The sequence below is a fragment of the Canis aureus genome, chromosome 14, assembly GCF_053574225.1.
Source record: "Canis aureus isolate CA01 chromosome 14, VMU_Caureus_v.1.0, whole genome shotgun sequence".
NCBI classification, from domain to species: domain Eukaryota; kingdom Metazoa; phylum Chordata; class Mammalia; order Carnivora; family Canidae; genus Canis; species Canis aureus.
The window spans coordinates 8,335,361-8,355,565 of record NC_135624.1 but is presented as its reverse complement, the minus strand read 5'-3'; the positions used below and the strand labels follow the sequence as shown (position 1 = coordinate 8,355,565).

The window sequence follows — 20,205 nt, the reverse complement described above, 5'->3', positions numbered from 1 at the left end:
AAGGTAACTGCTACAACTATGCAAATAATTCACTAATGCTTTTACTCTTATGTGGAATATGGTTAACAACACCAATAATTTAATTTATTAATAACAAAATTTATATTATATTATATGAAAGGATGAAAATGAAAGATTTGACAATGATCTCACTACTAACTGAAAGTGCCCATTAAAATCATTATTCCAACATTTATATGAATATGAACCAGTAGGAAATAAGTCAGAACCATTCTCATTTAAAAATCACTTAATTTTAATTAGCAGATTGAACATTCATTTAAATCATAAAAATCTCAAAAATTCAGTCATATCACATACATATTAAGAAAAAATGTGGGTTTCTTGATTTCCTTGTTAAAATTTGTTATCATTTATTATTTGTATTAAAATAGCCTCATTTTAAAAGAAACAATTATAGTCAGCATCATTTAAGCAGCCAGGTCTTATTTAAATGGCAATAAACTGTAAGTACTTATTTCACATATACTATTGAAATGAATTGCAGACTTCAGTAAGCCTTGAAGAAGCTAAGAGCAACTGCTTCCACAATTCCTATCTCCCTTCTTTTCCTTTGATTACTACCATGTCACGAACATTCTACATTTCTGTGCTGTTTTAATGGCAATTCTAATGAGAACTCCTAATGCTTCCTTAACCATTACCCAATTAGACAGTAAGAAGTTAAGGAAAGTATATATCCTCTAAACTTAAAATATAAAGACTTTGCAGAGGGAATATGCAGTACTTTTTATTCATTCCACCATATATCAGCAAAGGAGAATTAAAATATTTTCATATATTACATCAAAAAAAGACATTTATAAGATAGAACTAACACTTCATAAGTCCTATAATATCATTTCATCACTTATGGTAAATTATTTTTGCCAAGTATTTTTAAATATAGGTGCATCAAGGTGCAAACTATAAAAAGAATGGGGTTTTGATCAGCAAAGTAATAAAATATCTATCATCTATCTATCTATCTAGATATCTACCTACTAAAGCTGCTATATTTTGGTCCTTTTTTTTTTTAAGATTTTATTTATTCATTCATGAAAGACACAGAGAGAGAGGAGAGACACAGAGAGAGAGGCACAGACAAAGGCAGAGGGAGAAACAGGCTCCATGCAGGGAGCCCGATGTGGGTGGGACTCGATCCCGGATCTCCAGGATCATACCCTGGGCTGAAGGCGGTGCTAAGCCGCTGAGCCATCCAGGCTGTCCTGTATTTTGGTCCTTAAAAAGAAATCTACTGAAAATAAATAGATATATAAAATAACTATTTTCATTAAGTTATGTGGTAAAAAAGTAAGTTTGTAAGAATGTATATATGCCAAATTTTATGCAAACCAAATTTTTTCCCTTGCTAATATAATGTATTAAGTATTATTATATTTCGACTTAACACATCTCAAGCTGAACGAGAAAATAATCTGATTGACTTATTTTTAAAAGAGATGTACATGTAAGGCCTATTTATCCTTAAATACAGTTTTTACCAAGTGTTATGATACCTATTTGAAACTAATGTTCTTTCTCACTTTCACCATTTACAACAGACATAATATTGGCCCTATTATCAGATGTAATTGTACTTGAGTAAACATGTCATTCAGGAGCAAGCATTCTGTTAAAAAGATTCCTTACAATGAAACAGAAGCCTTAATACTTGAAAAGCATAGTAGAACGTACATATAATTAAAAATGAATTATTTTATAAGGGCTTTTTAAATGTCATAGAGTCTTAGAATGTCCCTTTTGGGCTCAGGAGAGTTATCTTTAAAAATGAAACCTAAATAAGCGACTACTTTGGAGAGCCTCAATGATACAAAGATCAGGATGGATCTAGAATATAAAAACAAAATGTTTACCAAATTTACAGGTTTCAAACTAAAACTTCTCCACTATGACAAAATCTTGCTGAAGAATTCCTCAACCAAGTGATGAGTTTATTTTTAAAACTAATTATTATTTTCCATAATTTTGTCAACAACCATAAAATTATTGAACATTCACAATAATTTCTACCTTTTAAAATATGCAAAGTACAAATCTTTTAAAATATTTTGCTATTTTTAAAAGCTCACTAATAAAAATGTTTATCTTTTTAAATGTCTTTTTTCCTAATCCTAGCTGTACTATTTTTTTCTGATTCTGTTCTTGACGTCTGATACATAATGCAATTTTAAACAGAGAAGAAACATATAGTCAGATTAAGTATTGAGGGAGTTTAAATTAATTGACTTTCAAAGTACATACACTATTTATCACAAAAAAGATAGTCACTGAATTACAGGTTGGCCTTGTAAGCTTGTCTGTATGTTCAGAGGAAACGGAACAAACTTTAAATAAGCAACTAAATTTATAAATCATGAAATTTCAGTTTATTGATAGGAAAACATAGTCATTAACAAAGAATGCTATTATTTACATCTGAAGGTATCAATAGTATTTAATTCTGAAATTCCATCAATTACTTTGTTTTATGTCACTTTTTTTCTATCAAAAATAAAATTCATTCATTCTACAATGATCCGGAATTTACCAGCCTCTAATACTGGCCAAGAACACAACCTTGATTCTCTTTTCCAGATTAGATGGATTAGATTAGCATCTAACTAGAAGACTAAATTAAATTATTGATTTAGATGGAAATACATTGTTTCTACACTTAAGAAATGTCAAAATACTCAAAAATAAAAGAAAGCAAAGCCCATACCATCAAAAATACTCAAAAACTGTTAAGTATTAAATTCACTAATAAAATACATCTTTGAATATTTACTTTTTAAGATAAATTTCATAAAGCATAAATCCAAAAGTAGAAGAAAGAAAATCCCTACCTTCACCACAGTTATAGATCCACAAAGAATACAATATGGAAATGTCCATGTTGGAAAAAATTAAAGGTTAATATGTTAACTAAATCATAATGCTAAAATGAGGGCTTATGCATCAAGATGTTGCAGTATGTAGTAATAAACAGCTTGTTACTTTGAAGAGTTTCTATTTCCAAAATACAGTATAAACATACAGGAACCAGCAAAGTGTTTCACTGCCTTCACTTTTCCAGAAAAGCATACACTTATTTTCCAGATAAGAAATAGCAAAGTAAGTAGCACCATGGTGTCAGGATAATTACAATAAGAGTTTCTAAGTCATTTCAAAATTTTCCTAGATATAGCATATCTTACACTTAGAAAATAACAAATCAAGGTAGCTAATCCTTTTATGAGTAGTATCAATTAATTATCAAACATATCACAAATCATTTAAAATTGTATCTTAAAGTACATTCTGAACTATTTAAGTCCAAGATCTTTATTTGGGAAACTGTATCAGTTCTAAAACATTCATTCAGCCCAACTAAAATTAGCTTTCCCACCAGAGTTTTTTGTGGGATGAGTTTAAGTAAAATATGAGATAACATATTTTATGTAAAATATGCTCTTTTCTCAGATACATTTCAATTACTATAAGAACAGATAGACTCACAAAATGAAAATATAAATTCCAACAGATTAAAGTTTTCCAGTGTTTAATAACACTGCATCATTATAGACCACAGTATTCTGGTCTAGCATCAGATTGTTCATTGAAAAAATAAACAACAGATGTTCCATACTCAAATAACCTTGATTTGTGTTAAGAATGTTTTACTAACTTTAAAGCCTAAACAAAATCTAAGTCATATCTACATGAGGAAGATGTTAATGATTTATGCTAAACATTATCCATAAACCTGCAGTTTAAAATCATTTGTACAATACTTCTATTTTGTTCATACCTAAGATACTAATGTGATAGATACCATTATATTTCCCAGGGATCTTAATCCATGCCATCAATTAAGTAAGAGATACTGAAAATAAGTCACCCTTCTTGCTGATCATCCCCTCAGGGCAGTCTAGTTTTGAAATATCAAGATTTTTTTTTTAAAGCAGATACTAGTCTGTTCATCCAAAGATTTATTAACATATTTTCTAGCTTACATAATGCCATTTAGTCCTCTGGTTCTACAGTCTTATATTTAAAATAAAATTTTCAAATGATTTTTCAAGTTGTTAGTATACATCCTAAAAATGGTAAAATTCTCAGCTCTTATTCTTGTACAGATTTTTATAAAACAGCAACAAAAGAGACAACAAAATATGCTATTGATACTTAACTGACCTTGCGTCTCAAATTTGGGTTCAAGTTCTTACAAACCTTTTCTAACACCACAAGTTTACTATAATAATCTTCTGATGAAATTCTTTGACAATTAATGGAAAATATTATCTTAGATTTTAGTGAATGAAAATTATGTATTAAACAGTGATTACAATAGACTATTAGTATCATAGATATACTTAAATATAAAATAAAGAATGACTCCAAACATGTCTTCCATTAAGCCCATGCTCAAAACATGTTACTGAAATGTAATTAGCCCCACTCACCTGATAACCAACTACTTTCCTCCCATTTTATCACTTCAGTTTCAATAATTAAAAATATTCCCTACATAGCCCATTTTTCTTTAAGAAACAAACAAAAATAGTTAGGAACACTAACATTTAACAGTATTTACTGCCTTAGCAGATTACATACTTACTCATGACATTTTAGTGTGTGAATTTCCAGGGCCAGTTTGAATTTCCTAGTATATAGGAAAATGCATAATTGCCAAAATAGAAAAATCTATAACCATTTTAAACCATGACATTAAGGTACTCTACATTAATTTTCCTCTTTTACACATGAAGTTTATATTCAATTAGAGGACTCGGATAACAAATATATATGCTATATACGAAAATATACAAATAAATAATATTTAGGAGATTTAAAAAAATTTTTGATTGTGAGATTTAAAATTTTTTTAGCCAAACATTCCATTGTTCCATGACTTTAACATTCCATGTAATTTATTTACATAGATATATGTGGCCACAAATCTATTTATGTAATCAGATATAACGGCAAACAAGACAAACAAATAATAGTTTATGACCAAGGATAACCCATATCACACAGTATTGCAAGGAAAGATTTTTACAGTAATAATTTTTTATATAAATCATAACATAAATCATTAATTTTATACTGTTTACCTTTAAATCCCATTAAATATATGAAGATAATAATTATTTTTCAAATAAATTGTGATGCTTTATTGAAAATTTTTTAAAAAGCAAGATTTTTTTTTACAACCTATTTCAATCTATTTCAATTTCCAAAGTAAATTCCAGCTTATTTTATTAAATTTTCAGTACGTGTTTTATTAAAATAGAATTCACAGAATAAGCCATTTATGCTGTGGCATTTTTCCTTGCTCTCCAGGCTTACGTAATAATAACTTTTTCTCAAACAACTTATTCTTCTCCTTAACAGCACTATCACGATGTGGTAACTTAATCATTAATATAATTAATTTTAATTTATGCATTTTTGCCAGAATATAAGCTCTATGAAGGCAATTGCTGCATCTGTGTTGTTTACCCAAATAACTCAGTACTGACCACAATTCCTGGCATACAACAGGAGGGCAATGAATACTCACTAATAAGTTCATTTATGCTGACATATTTTAAAGCATAAGTTTTAGAGATGTAAGATGAACTGAGTTACCATATAAAAATACATAACACCGTTACTATAGACACAGTCATCTTAAAGATACTATCACTATCAGAAACACCATCCTAAAATTTTGAATAAAATATTCAGTGTACTCTCATCCAATTACTGATTAAAACTAGGACTGATTATTCCATTTATTACCTTTGCCCGTTGCTTCTCTTCCTTTTATCCCTTTTATTCCTTTTATTTTATGGTTCAAGTTTTTGTCTTCTATTTAGTAAATAATACCTCTCCAATTAAGAAAAGAAAGGAGAGGAAAATAAAATTGGTTCGTTTTAATTCATTTGTGGAAATAATGAACTAAAGAGACTACTGAACTCACATAATATGCTATTATTCCTTCTTGCTGTTGTAATATTTTTAGCTGCAAAAGTTGTAAATAAATCATTACTAATATCTGGTATAGTGCCTTGACAGTACTATTATTATTGTTGAGCTTTGTATAGTACTTTTTAAGGAATCAAGTAATTTCTCTCCATTAAAGTACTTTGATTACATATATTACTTTTAATTACATATATCATATTTAATTATATATTGTGATGCCTTTCCATTAAGGTACTTTAATTTGATTCAAAACAACCAGATATATAAATGACCATTTGTGCTTAAATTAGTCAATTTTTCTCCTGTAGAAGTATTCTTGATAACAAAAAAAGTATTTTTTTCCAAAATATGTAGAATTCATTTTCTACACATATCTTGAAATAAATTGTTCACCATTCTAATTTAAGTAGGCTCTACACACTATAAAGTTCACACCAAAATGAGAAAAATGAGGTACAACAAGCACACACACATTTAAAAAGCATGAAATGCAATACTTATAGTCTCATGCTTTCAGTGTTTTTCCAAACCCTGACAAACCTGGCTCAGATTGGTGTTTCTTTTTCGGCAATGGTTTGTCATCACTTATTGTACCATTCACCTTTTTCTGCTGGTCTTCCCATGTAACTTCTAGTACAAACCAAAAAACAATAATCAGAGCTTGTCAGAAGTATAGATAATGTGTGTAATGAGAACCTAAATATGCTTCAGGAACTTAATTATCTTTTAGGTTTCCCCCCTATGTTTTCCTATATATGTTTAGTAGTCAATATTTTAAATACAGCAATGTGACAATTGAATTTTTTTATAGGTTTCAAAATCCAGAGCACTAAAATTTATTTCCGTAAACTCCAAAATTTATTTTCAATAAAATGAATGGGGCTAAGACATGAAGAAAATATAATTAAAATGCCTTGGCAAATAAAGTTTTTTCTTAGTTGATATTAAATAATACTAATTTATTTTAGAAATAAACATTTTGCTAAACATTGTGTTATGGTGCAATAAAATGTTTATTTGGAATCAAAATGCAGACTTCCACACATACCAAGAGAGAATCTATAAATACATCTTAATATATGATAAGATATATGATATAGATATATGATATAAGATATATGATAAGACCAGTTTTTTGTTACCACATTTAACACTTTCATTAAGTAACAGAAAAATTTATGTGCTGTGGGGAAATTATTTCAATGGAAACTATTAACAGTTGGGTGTCATTGAATATGAGTTATTTGGCTTATCTAAGATTATTCAGAATTATTTGTAATAGTGTATAATATGTTTAAATTCAACAAATATATATTCAGTACCTACTATAATTCAGGCATGCCTACGCACTGGGAATATATTACCACTAACAAAACAGAAAAGAAACCCCCATTTTCTCATAAAGTTTATATTCTAGTGGAAGAAAGAGATTAAATAAGATAAACAAGTAAAACGTTTTGTGACTTAGATATTGGTAAGTGCTAAGAAGGCAAACATGAAGTAGGTTAAGGAAAAAAATCAAATGTCCAGAGTGTGACAAACATTTAAATAAGTTAGACGTGGATAGCCTCACTAAGAAGACAAGTTTTGAGTAAAGAACTTGGAGAAGTAAGGGAGTTAGCCATATGGTTATTTGGGGAGAAGGCATTACAATCAGAAAAACAGCACATGCAAATGTCCTAAGGTAAGAGCAGATCTGACACGTTCTAGAAAAGCATGGAGATCTCTGTGACTGGAACAGAGTGAATGACGGGGAAAGTAGTATAAGATGAGGTTAAAGAGGTAATGAAATGGGATGGGGAAGTACAGATCATGTAGGGCCTTGTAAGACTAATTGATCCGTACTTAATCTCATAGCAGCATTCATAAATACTTAAGTATACACTTGCCTGTTTTTTATTCACATGTTTCTAAAGCTATATTATAAGTAGCTGGTTACTATCAATACACATTTTAATCTCCATTAAGTTTCACCATGCCATACAAAATTCTTTGGTGCCTTATCCACCTTTGGTCATAAATAATGGAATACTAATATTTTAAAATATTAACCTAAGCAAAACATAACTATGAAGATGAAATCACTATCAAAATGGAGAATATGCTATATTGCAACATCAAATATAGGTGATTTGGGATACACTACTATTTTTGATTACTTACACTGTTACAATCAACTGCATTAATTTAAGGGTTTTCCAGTTCCTAAACCTGAAATAAATGCTATTAATAATAAGACATTTTATTCTGGCCCAACATAAATCAGCTCTTGTGAAGAAACAAACTCCTTAATTTGGGAATATTAAAGTTACACTTACGTGTGTAGTTGAAACCCTGATTTTCTAATTGGTAAATAATCTGCTAAAGATGCAATATAGGACTCTGGACTGGTAAGCAATCTAGATAAAGATACTACATTTCAATCAAGAAAGTAGTGGAAAGAAAAATCTGAAGAACTTTAAAGAATACACAAACTTTCTAATAAATTCCAAAACTCTGGTTAAGCCCTTTTTAGTTATAGGAATAAAGGAACTGTATGCCCTTTAATTCAAATTAATCTGTAGTATCAAAAACCAACAGACTAATTTTCCCATTTTGGGGAAAATAATAAGCTCATTACAACAGTATTTCTTGAGTTTGAAAGACTTGCACTTTTGGTTATCCAACAATATAATATGAAAGACTTAACAAGCATTACAGAGTTGTTCCTAAAATCAAATTTGCTAAAACCCTATATACATTTGTCATTTTAAAGAGTTGTCCCACCACTTGATAGTTTGTAATGTTACAAAATAAAAGACATGATAATTTTGAAGTAAGATTGTGTATGTAGAAGTAGAAATGGCTTGTTTTGAAAATGGTACAGCCTATTTGTAAGTCAGCAAAAAGCACTGTAACACATAACATGTTTACTCTTTATAAACACTTTGAATTGACATTTTAGTTGAAGAGAAATTTATAGTCATTTGTCTTGTGTTGACAGGGTGAAGTTAGCAAGTATTTGTTGAAAACTTATATGCCAGTAACAAAAGAAGTCCCATAACCATCAATTTATAAATGACAGCCAATATAACAATGAAAGAAGACCTAGATCAAGGCTATCAATGGTTGATTAAAAAATGCTATAGAAATGTTACCAGACTGAGCCAGGAATGGTAGCTTCTAGGAACATTTCTGCCATTAACTATGTGTACAATCTTAGGCAAGTTTCATACCCTCTCTGGCCTCTTATATGTTATATTTGAAGTGAGGAAGTTGGTCTTGAAAATTTTAAAGTTTTTTTCCCTCTCTAAAATTACAAAGTTGTTCTTGCTTCTTATTATCCTAGCCTAATAAATCAGATTTTGTGGAAGAATACCTATACCAGAGATGATAAAATTAGGACATTGAGAGCCTAGAAGATTTTCCAAAACTTCTAAATGTAACTATTATTAAACCCTATGTTGAAACTCAAGGTCTATTTTAAAACAAAATTAAAATCAGAAAAAAACCAGAACTGGCTACCGACACATTAATTCATCACCAAAAACCAATACCAAGAGCCACCCACATGTAGCCCTCTTGGAATTATAGGCCATAGTATTAAAATGAAATTAGCAAACTAATTTTGTATCAGGAAGATGTTCAAATTTTGAAAGTATATCTGAAGGTTGTTTTAGATATATTAAACAAAAACATAAAAAATACCACTGATGGAACACCTTAAAGACAGTCTTTTCTTTTAAGGAACTACTGTGATAATTTAAAAAACAAACTAGCCTCCTTAGTGTTAAGTAATAATGAACTTAAAATTGACATTTAAGTACAAAGGGCTAGCCCATGATATTGTACACCTACTACCCAAGGGTAAAAAGTAAAAATCAAAGATGAATAATGTAATTTAATTGGTAAGTATTACGTTGAAAGAATATACATCAAATAGCTCAGACTAGGAATCCACTCAAGTACACACAAAAAAATTTGCTCTAGAGGGATATATATATATTTTACTAACACTGAGTATTTTAAAATTGAATTGAGTAAATATTCAGTTGTGAATTTCATTTGTAGATGGGAAAGCTTAAAGACTGATTTAATAAATATTAGATGATGTGAAGAATGATTTTACTCATGAAGACTTAAGTATGAAGTGAAATTTTAAGTGACATTTAAGAAACCCACATCTTCAAAATAACTATTTCAGCTACTTTCCATCACACCTGGTAGCTAACCCTACAAATGCTACAATTCAAAGGGCACAAATTCTTACTTTAATAAGTCTATATTTGTATAGTACTGTATGCTTCAATTGCTTCCACACTCAGCATCATATTTAATCCTATAGAACACAAGAAGGACCTTCTATCAGGTGGTTGGTTTCAAGTGGTACATAGTAAAGTCAGGCCCTGAGCCAACGTCCAAAACCTATGTTCTTTCTCTAGTCTTGTATCACCTTCCTAAGATCACGTTATTTTCAACAACAGAAGATGGTTTTAGGATTACATTTAGGAAGTCAATGATGGTATGGCTTGAATAATGGTTGAAGTATGCAGAAAAGTATGAGGTAGAAGGGGGTTTTTCACTAAATCTGATTAGCCAACTGAGGCTTTGGAATTATAGAAGAAATAAAATGAGGGAAAGAAAAGTAAAATAAGGAGAAATGGCCTCCAAGAAGGGAAGGAAAGATTAGAAAAAGAGACTTTAAAATATTTGTTTATAAGTACTTAACTTCTACAATTGATTCACTTAGATCTGTGGATTTTACTGAGGAGGGAAATTTTTAAATGCATTTATTCTTCTTCTCACTCTAGTTTCAGACCATCGTAGTGGACTATTGAAATACTCTAAATGGTCCTATTTCCTCTCTTCTCTTTCAAGCCGTCTTGCTCATTGTCACCGAGTTAGTATTCCATAATACAGATGTGATTGCTCACCCTGTTAAAAAACATGATAAATTCCTTGCTTTTTTATAATAATATCCCTGCATCTTTTCCATATAATTTTTGGTCAAATCGTCATTCATTTAAGTTGGCAAGGAATGCTGTGCTTAAGAAATATAAAATCCATTATCATCTAGATAGAAATCAAATTTGGAAATTAAGACATGGGTACAGTACTTTCCTTACCCTAGAAGCATTCATAAGAATACTCAGAGGCAGCAAAACAAAGCCTGTCCATACCCTAAATGCTATCTAACTTCTAGAATGCTTATAGAAGTAAGTATTTATTACAGAGACTGTCAAAATTATTATTTTTGGTTCCTTTGTAACCTGTGTTTCCCCCATCTTCTTCCTCTTTCCTTTCTTTCTTATCTACAAGGCTATCTATGTTTGAAATAATGTCGGCAACTATACATTGAGGCTCAAAAGGATAAAATATTTTTTCCTTCTGTATGTTTAGGGACATGAGTTTTTGATAGGTAATATGGTAGTGTTTATTTAATCTATAATCCTCACAGTGAATGACTCACTAACAACCAATTAGAGGTTGTATCTGTTAAGTTTCCAAAACCAAACAAAATTAACAGTAACAACACAGACAATAAATTGGAAACAAAACTATCTGAGACTTTGGATTTCATTAGCTACATTCCAAAAACACTTAATTGCTATAAAAAAACTTCCTATAGGATATTTTATTTTACAGAAGAGGAAACTGAGGTGAGGAGATATTGAAAGCCTTAGCAGAAACTGAAAGCCTGGGAGTAGAAAAGAGCTTAAGAGGCATGTATTGACATCCAGTGGAATACTCTAAACACAATTAAACTTGAAAAGTACTAATAATTTAAATAGTTCTCTTAGAGGAAAGTATTCTAAATATTTGCATATTGATTTTTTTGCATATTGATTTTTATACATGGATTAAAACACATACAAATGTATTATCATATGCCATAACTAATGCTGCAATCTATTGTTTTATTCCCCCTGGTATTGTTTCTTAGGTAAGCTAGGCGATCAAGAACAGCATCAAGATGAATAATTTCCTAAAAACTATTGAACAATATATATTGAATAAATGGTTCAGGTTTACTTTTACCATTAGGTGTGCTTTTACTTTAAAAGTTTTCAGAGCGTGTGCTGAAAATACAAAGTCAGAGCAAGATATCACTAAGAAATATAAGTACTAACAGCTAACGCTTATATGGTACTTATTATGTGGTAAGTATTGGTCTGAGCAATCTAAATATACCACATTATTTAAGAAAGCAAATTTATAGCATATCTACATAGCAAGTAACATTAGTCAGAGCAGACTAATAGACTAGAGTAGGGCTAGTTCAAGGCAGAATTCATCATTATCACTTTTCCAAGGTATTTAGTGCTCTACCACATTTTGCAGCATCCCACTCCTTGCACCTGACTTTTTCCACTCATAGGCTCTAACTTGCTTCCTATGAAGAGCTGTATGTAAGGCCAATCTCCACAGAAATATTTGCATTTCAGTGATCTGGAAAGCCTAAAAGCTTTATATTATTAGAATAATTAAGCCATTGGAGAATGGCAAAATATGAACTATGACAAGTGGAAGAAATATGTTAGGCTGAAACCCTACCCAGCATCCCTCAAAACTTACCTCTTTGTATGTATCACAATGTCAAGACACTTTATAAGTGACATGTTAGAAAATAATTTTAGCAGCTCTGTTGTGTTATTCTCACTGTATTCTCATTGTTTTATTTTGAGACATCCTCAAAGCAGGGAACACATCTGATTTGTCACTGTATCTTCAATAACCACCTGGTACGATATGCTGATAATAGCACATATTGGTTGAATTGAGCTAAACCATTAGCTAATATTTAAAATAAAATAAATGGTTGAAACCCATGCAAGAAGATTGCCACTTAGGTATGGTATAGAAATACATACATTGAAAGTCAAGTCTAGAGATCTGCTCCTATGTGGACTGAGGAAAGCTGATTATCCTCTAGAATCCTGCTCCTTTGTCAATGAAGAAAAGTAGTCTTATTAAAACATTTATAAGGCTCCTTCTAAACCTAAAAGTCTTGATTCTAAATCTAGAAGCGAAGCCACAGAATACCAGAAGATACCTTGGTAAGCTATAGGGAGATGGTTGGGGCCAGATGGATCTACAAACCAGCAATCTGGATTTAGAAAACAAAACACAACGTGCAGTTTCCCACGTATCCTGCATACATTCCATTCCCATGATATCTCCCCTCAGTTCTAGATTTTTATTTCTTTTCTTGCCCTTTACAGCTAAACTCTTTCAAAGGTATCTATATTCATTGTCCCTCTTCTCTCCTCTTTTTAAAAAATCCATTCTCCTCAGCCTTCTACTGCTTATGAGGCCACCAAAACTGCTCTTCAGGAAGGTTAAAATGATGACTTCACATTTGCTAAATCTAGTGATGGTTTCACACTCAGCAGTTCTCTCCCACTTCAAGTACTGTCTTCACCTGTCTCCACTTCAAGTACTCAGACACTGCGCTCCATGGTTTCCCTTCCATTTCTGTCTCCTGCTGCTTCATTTTGTCAACTTCTAAATATGAGAGTAATTCAGTGCACAGTCCCGTGACCTCTTCTACACCAGTTCTCTCAGTGATCTCAACCAGCCTCATGGTTTTAAACCCCTCTCTTTATGAGGGTAACTCCCAAAGAATCCAAATCTCCAACCTGAAATCCAGACCATACTTTAAACTGCCTATTTGACATCTTACCTTAGATATCTAGGAAGATCTCGAACTTACATCCCAAACTGAGCACTTCATGTTTCCGCCAAACAATTCTTCCCAAGTTTTTTCCTGTATCAGTTAATAGAAACACCATATTTTTCCAGTTATGTAGGCCCCAAGCCTGCATGTTATTACTGAATCTCTTTCACCCTATCAGGTGGCTCTATTGTTGGCTCTATTTTAATATCCATCCAGAATCCTACTCTCCCTGTCACTGTGGGCTAAGCCACAGTCAACTCTTTCCTGGGTTATTGCAAAAGCCTCTCTATTTCTAATCTCAGTTCTTTCAGGTTAATCTCAACATGGCAATGACACTGATTTTATTTAAAAAAGAAATACTATATTACTTGAATCAAATCTTCCCATTTCACTCAGTGAAAACAAAATCCTAACACTGACTGATAGATAATATGAGTCACCTGGCCCAGGCCCTTCTGACCGCCTCTACTACTGTTCACCTTGCTTACTCTGTCACACTCAAATGACTTCTTTCAGCTCCTTCAACAAGTCAAGCTGGCTCCCATTACAGAGCCTTCCTTCTTGCTGTTCTCTCTGCAAAGAACACTCTTCTTTCCAGGCCTTCAAGTGGTAACTCTGTCACTTTATTTTGGCTTCTGCTCAAATATAACCTAGATGGGAGTGCTTTTTTTCAGAATCCATTATGAAGAATTATTTAGCCTACTCTCTTGAACACGATCTATTTCATTATCCTGACTGGATTTTCTTCCTCATACTTGTCAGTATATGAAATGATATGATATATCCTTTTATTTATTATTTGCTTCTCCCAGTAAATGCAAGGATTATGAAGGCTGGGATTGGCTTAGAATGATTGTCATTTGAGAACTCTGAAACCAATTCCACCTATCAAAGGATCTGACCTCAATACAGGGTTAATGGAGATGCTCTGGCTGACTGATCACGTATCTCACTAACTGAAGGGCAGCATACACTATGTCTTTTCCAAAATGATATGTGGGCACTTCACAGAGAGATGTAGAATAAAGCTATCTTTATCTTTATTATTTCCTCCCTTAGCATTTTAAATCAGAAGAGAGGATGGTGATAAATCCATCATTCAATTCAATGCTTGGCCATTTCTAACACACGGTTAAAGCTAAAATTCATAGTTACGTTTTTTTTTTTAAACCCTGAATACATAAGTAGAAGGAATAGTATATTTTCTCCAATCACAAATATGCTTTAGCCAATTTAAAAATAACCTCCCACCTTAATCTCACTCATGAACTTTCCTGTGAAATTCAACACAAAGAGTAAATTTGTCTTTCTAAAAAGAAAACAGCAAAAGGAAAAATTAGATGCTTAGACCTTAACCATAGGTAGGCCATCAAAAGATTATGTTAAATAAAAATGTGAATTGGTACATGTAAAATATACAGAGTTCTCATCTTTCAAATTTTTATTCATTAACTTCTTTTTATGTCCAAATATCCTATAAAGGATTGATCTATATAACAATAGTGATGTTTTGCAGTAAAGAGGATTTTTATGTAAATGATAAAAATACATTAATAACGAGCAGGAGTGACTCAACACTCATTGTCAGTAGAACTTTTCCATGCAAGATCAAAAGAACAGTAAGACTGCAGAATGGTTTAGCAGTGAAGGATTTAACAGTATTTAGGGTCAACTAGAGTTCAGAAAGCTCCAAAAACCTGCTGAAAGTACTTGTTCAGTTCAAGTATTTACCGTGGTGACCTCCTGTGAAGTCTTATTCTTTTGATACATTTAAACATACTTAAATACAAACTGGCATCAAATATGTTTAAAACTTGTTGCACTTTAATAATTGAATTTAAGAAGAAATATCTACTTTTCAGAACACTGACATAAATTTCAGTACATGTAAACATATCCATTCATAGGTACTAAGCAAAAATCATAGAGGTTAAGATACAGATAAAAATGACACATATGTAAATACACACTGAAAGCTTATTTACATTTTTATTGTTTTATGGAAGATGTTAATATTTTATAATACTTGATTTCATTTTATTTTGTTACATTATTTTTACCTTTTTAACCTATGATATCCTAACATTTTTCAGGAATTTTATGCTATGTTAATGAATAATTAACACAGTAAGAAACTCCACAGTAAGAAAAATTATAAAATTATTTTAGTGCTAATTAAATATCACAAAGAATATTGTAGACTTTATAACAGATGAAGACAGGGAAGAAAGAATATATTCAAGACTAAAGGACATTTTAGCTAATGTTACTGAAGCAAAACCTATTCATTTTTTAATTTGGCGCCATAACAAGGGCAAGTTATTATGATATGGAGAAATTTTAGAACATTGTTTTTTTTATGACCATCTTAAGATGATGACATCTTAAGTCAATACCTGTGGGTATATTTGATTATCAATTACTATAAAACATATACAATCCTACTGTTTTTGACAGAACAACAACTCAGTTGTGCTGGGTTATAGGGTTAAGTCACCAATAATCATAAGAAAACTAAATCGAAGTATTGAAATTGATAATCTTTTTCACTAGGCAATATATTAATTCATGTGTATAAAACCATGAAAAACCTACAAATATTATGTGTTCATTTAATATTGTTGAATTAATTATTAAGTTCATATCATTTTCTAATTTAAAATTCTGCTTAAAGTATTTTTATATCATTCCGTTTTAAAACAATTTCCAGATTGAAAAATATCTATGCTGTTTTTTTGCATGATAACTTGACCATTGTTTTTTCCCTCAGAATCTTAATATGACCAACAAAGCCAAACTTCTGTCTTTAATGCCATACATTTCAATAGAATAGGATTGTATTAGGATATTTATGTTTATTTAATTTAAGAAAGCATATTCACACATCAAAAAGGTCAATACTGAGTGTCTAATATATAGAAAGGCACTATTAACTTCATATTAGACTTGCCTTTTTTCCCATTATTAGGTGGGCTTGTTGTTTCTCCCTCATCGTCTTTTTAACATTGAAAACAGACAACACTGGTTAATAATTAAAGTCATTAACAACCAAATAAAAGTCAAGCACACCACAAAAGATGAAATCACACACTAGGGAAACAAATTCATGCATTAAACATGACATCTCACATTAATAAACACAAGAGTAGAGTGTATCCTTCCCATCCTATGAGGAAGTAATAAAAACAAAATCAGGAATAAAGAGTCATTTTATAGTGAGTTAGAAAGATTATGGTTATGATTTTATGCTAATTTAACAATTGATGTATTCACTGTTTAAGCTAATTTTGAGAATAACAAACTGGTTCAACAACCAGGCTTTATCTTAATGAAGTGAAAAATAAATAAAAATATTAACTACCACTGAAGCTTCCAAACTAGCAATTTTCTAAAAAATGATTTTCCTGTAGAAGCCAATTCACGAACAGTGTGAAAATATTTCAGTGTTCGTGTGGACTAGTATGAGATATATGGGAGTGGGCAAATAGGAAGACATTAATTGTACAGCTAAATCAAATTAAAATGAAATTCATTTTTTAAGGTATATTCTAAACATTATTTCCATAGCATTGCAGGAAAATTGAAGATGTGTGACATTCTAGTGGTTAGAATATTAGATATTCAGAGCAGAGATAGTTACACATTTCAAGAAATATGCAGCTAAATTTGCCTTTGTTTTCATGATCAGATGCATTCTGATGATTATTCTCATCTTTGTGATATTAAAAATAGTTACTGATAACCAGCAAATGCAGCTTAGGAGGTCTTGTGTCTTACACTATAAATACTGAGAGAATGCATCCATGAAAATACTTGTTATCCACAGTGTACATGAAAACATTGCTTTCACACAGTGTAAAAAGAAAGAACATAAGGCACAAAAAATACACTCTACTGTTCATGAATGAAAAGTGATGATGAGCTAAACATGATAAAATTAGGACTGCAGTTATTCTTCATTGTTCAAAGAAATTAAAAAAAAATTTTTAGACATTTAAATTTTTTTTAAACTGACATCTTAGAAAAGACTAGGATTCAATTCTGTGTTTCAAATAAAAATAGTGAAAATTTGATAAGAAATGTATTAATATATTTACTGATGTAATATTTAAAATTTTAAAATCCTTTCAGGAGCATTCTGACAAAGAAAGTGGCAAAAATTATGACATGTAAACATAACAAGGACTTAAAAAACACCAAAATGAAGGCCCTTCACACCACTTGGAAGAGGACTCTTTAGTAAGAAATTATGATTGTCAATAAATATTAGAGCAATATTGAACTGGGAGGAAGAACAAGGATCTATGGTTAATTGTTCCTATTTTCAGAAAAAAAATTATGAAGAAAATTGCGATAGTCTCTGAAAGTTTTAATGAAATTTATACTCTGCTCTGTATTTACCTGTAATTTGCCTCTACAAAATAAAAATTCTTTAGAGAAGAGGCTAGGACTACAACATACCTCTACTCAGTGTAACCTACAGTAGGAACTCAATTATCAATAAATAAACACCTGAATATAGAGTTGGTATAAAGGATAGTTATGAGTTTGATTAGAGGCAGTCTATAATTTTAGTTTGATTTAAATATTAAGGAACATATTCAGATGGATAAATTAAATATCCTGGTAAGTTATGTAGATAGCTTATGTAATATTTCCCAATAGAATTAGGCAATTTATTTAAAAATCAGTACTGAAAAACAATCTGTTCTTTACTGTGCATTTATAAATTTGGAGCCCACTGTCTTATGTGAAATTGAAAAATCATACTTCTAAAACAGCATTATTTATTTTAGACACATAGACAGACCTGCCTTGACCTCTTCACCCTGCTTTTGTCCCCACTGCTCTTCCACATGCCCAGTTTCTTCATTAACTTCTGTATTTGCACAAGTAAAGAAAAAATAAAACCAGATATGTATATTTGTTACTCTTCGTGATAAAAAATTTCAAATTATTCATGATACAATGAAGGATTATAAGGAGACTAACATTATTTTTAATGAGTTTCTGACAGGTTACGGAAGCAAATTAAGTATTCTATTAATAAAGTATCATACTGTCTCCTTCTATGATGGCTTTCATTTGTAAAAGAGAAATTGTTAACTCTTAAAATATTTGCAGTATGTGCTGTGTAAATTTGGCAAAATACGTTGTCTATAAACTTGATATATTCTTAGAAAAATAATATTATATATATTTTCTTCTACAGAACAAAAAGAAATGGTATTATAAACTTTTATTTTTGCAAAATGCCAGTACATCAAAGACAGGAAAAATATTAAAAAATATTAATGCCTTAACAGTTGTTTAGTATGCTATACTTTTCTTATATTGTTCCTATTTTTTCTGTTTTTTAAGCAAAGAGAAGATAACCAATACTGTACCAGCATGAAAACCAACATATACAAGGTTTTGAATTAATTTAATTAACAGACTAAAATATAACCAAATCAAAAGGAATTAAACTAGGAGTTGCTCATTTTTTAGCCTTTGAACAGGGTGAGAAAAATAAACACGTCATTACTTTGCTTTTGAAATAATGCCATTAAATTATAACTCCTGACAACTTTTTAAGACATAATTCAAACATAATTTTATTTAGACCACCAACTGATAGCCTATTTTGGGGTATGCACCTTTAACTTCAGTCAGAATTTTGAAAACTTCTAAAAGAGATATTTTGTATCTCCATTAAAGCTAAAGAAAATCACACAATTATGTATCTGCTGAAGTTTTCATATCAGCATTTACAAAGACACTGCTGAAATCATCCATACCTTCAAGCAATTACAAAACAAACAGAAAATCCTTTTATCTCATACTGGAAATGATAAAGGAGGTTTACGCTCTCCTTTTTTTCTTACTTATAAAAAAAAAGAAAAAAATCACAATGAAAAGGGACATTAAAGGAAAACCATTATGAGGCAAAAACTAGATGGTATATAGAACATTAGTTGACAAGCCCATTAAAAACTTCCTCAACCCTGACTTTCAGTATCAGCTCTATCTTGACTTCCTGGTAGATTTATTATTAGAAAGAATGGAACTACTCACATCTCAACAGACTATTGCTATAAAAGATTTTTTAAAAGTTATGACATAAATTATATTTTTGACTTCATATGCCAACAAATGAAGTCAAAACTCTACCTTTAAAAGTCCTGGGAAGACAAAAACTTCATATGTACTACATAACTTGCTTTCTGGAAAGCACTTTTAAAATTATATACATTCATTCTTATATGAATAATTGAGAACTACAGAAATGCTGCTGTAATCTCTTTACCAGGCAGCATAAGAGACCATTAGTCATAATATCATGGAGTTGTTTAAAATCATGGTACATAGTATAGGAAGAACCTCAATATAGAAGTCCATAAATCATACAGTAACTAACAAGAACACAACCTGTTCCAAGTTACATAAGGCAATCAAAGTACTGCTGCTCAAATGCAGTGCACTTAAAATTTTGGTACAAATAGGTTATAGAAATTTTAATATAAAACACATTTTAATATAAACATCTAGAGAATGACAAGATTATTTTAGTGATACATTATACACTATTTGAAGTAGCCTTTCAATTT

General features: G+C 30.7%; 1 protein-coding gene across 49 annotated transcripts in view; it reads right to left on the bottom strand.

Moving 5' to 3' along the window:
• RIMS2 (regulating synaptic membrane exocytosis 2) overlaps positions 1 to 20,205 on the bottom strand; it is a 580,692-nt gene that overhangs the window by 182,286 nt on the left and 378,201 nt on the right. For 3 of the 49 annotated variants that reach the window (XM_077846871.1, XM_077846875.1, XM_077846917.1), the window contains one exon: positions 18,426 to 18,494. The exons of the other annotated variants lie outside the window; for them this stretch is intronic. In XM_077846871.1, coding sequence (XP_077702997.1) covers positions 18,426 to 18,494 — 69 coding nt within the window. The remainder of the gene's footprint in view (positions 1 to 18,425; positions 18,495 to 20,205) is intronic. 49 annotated transcript variants of the gene reach the window in all.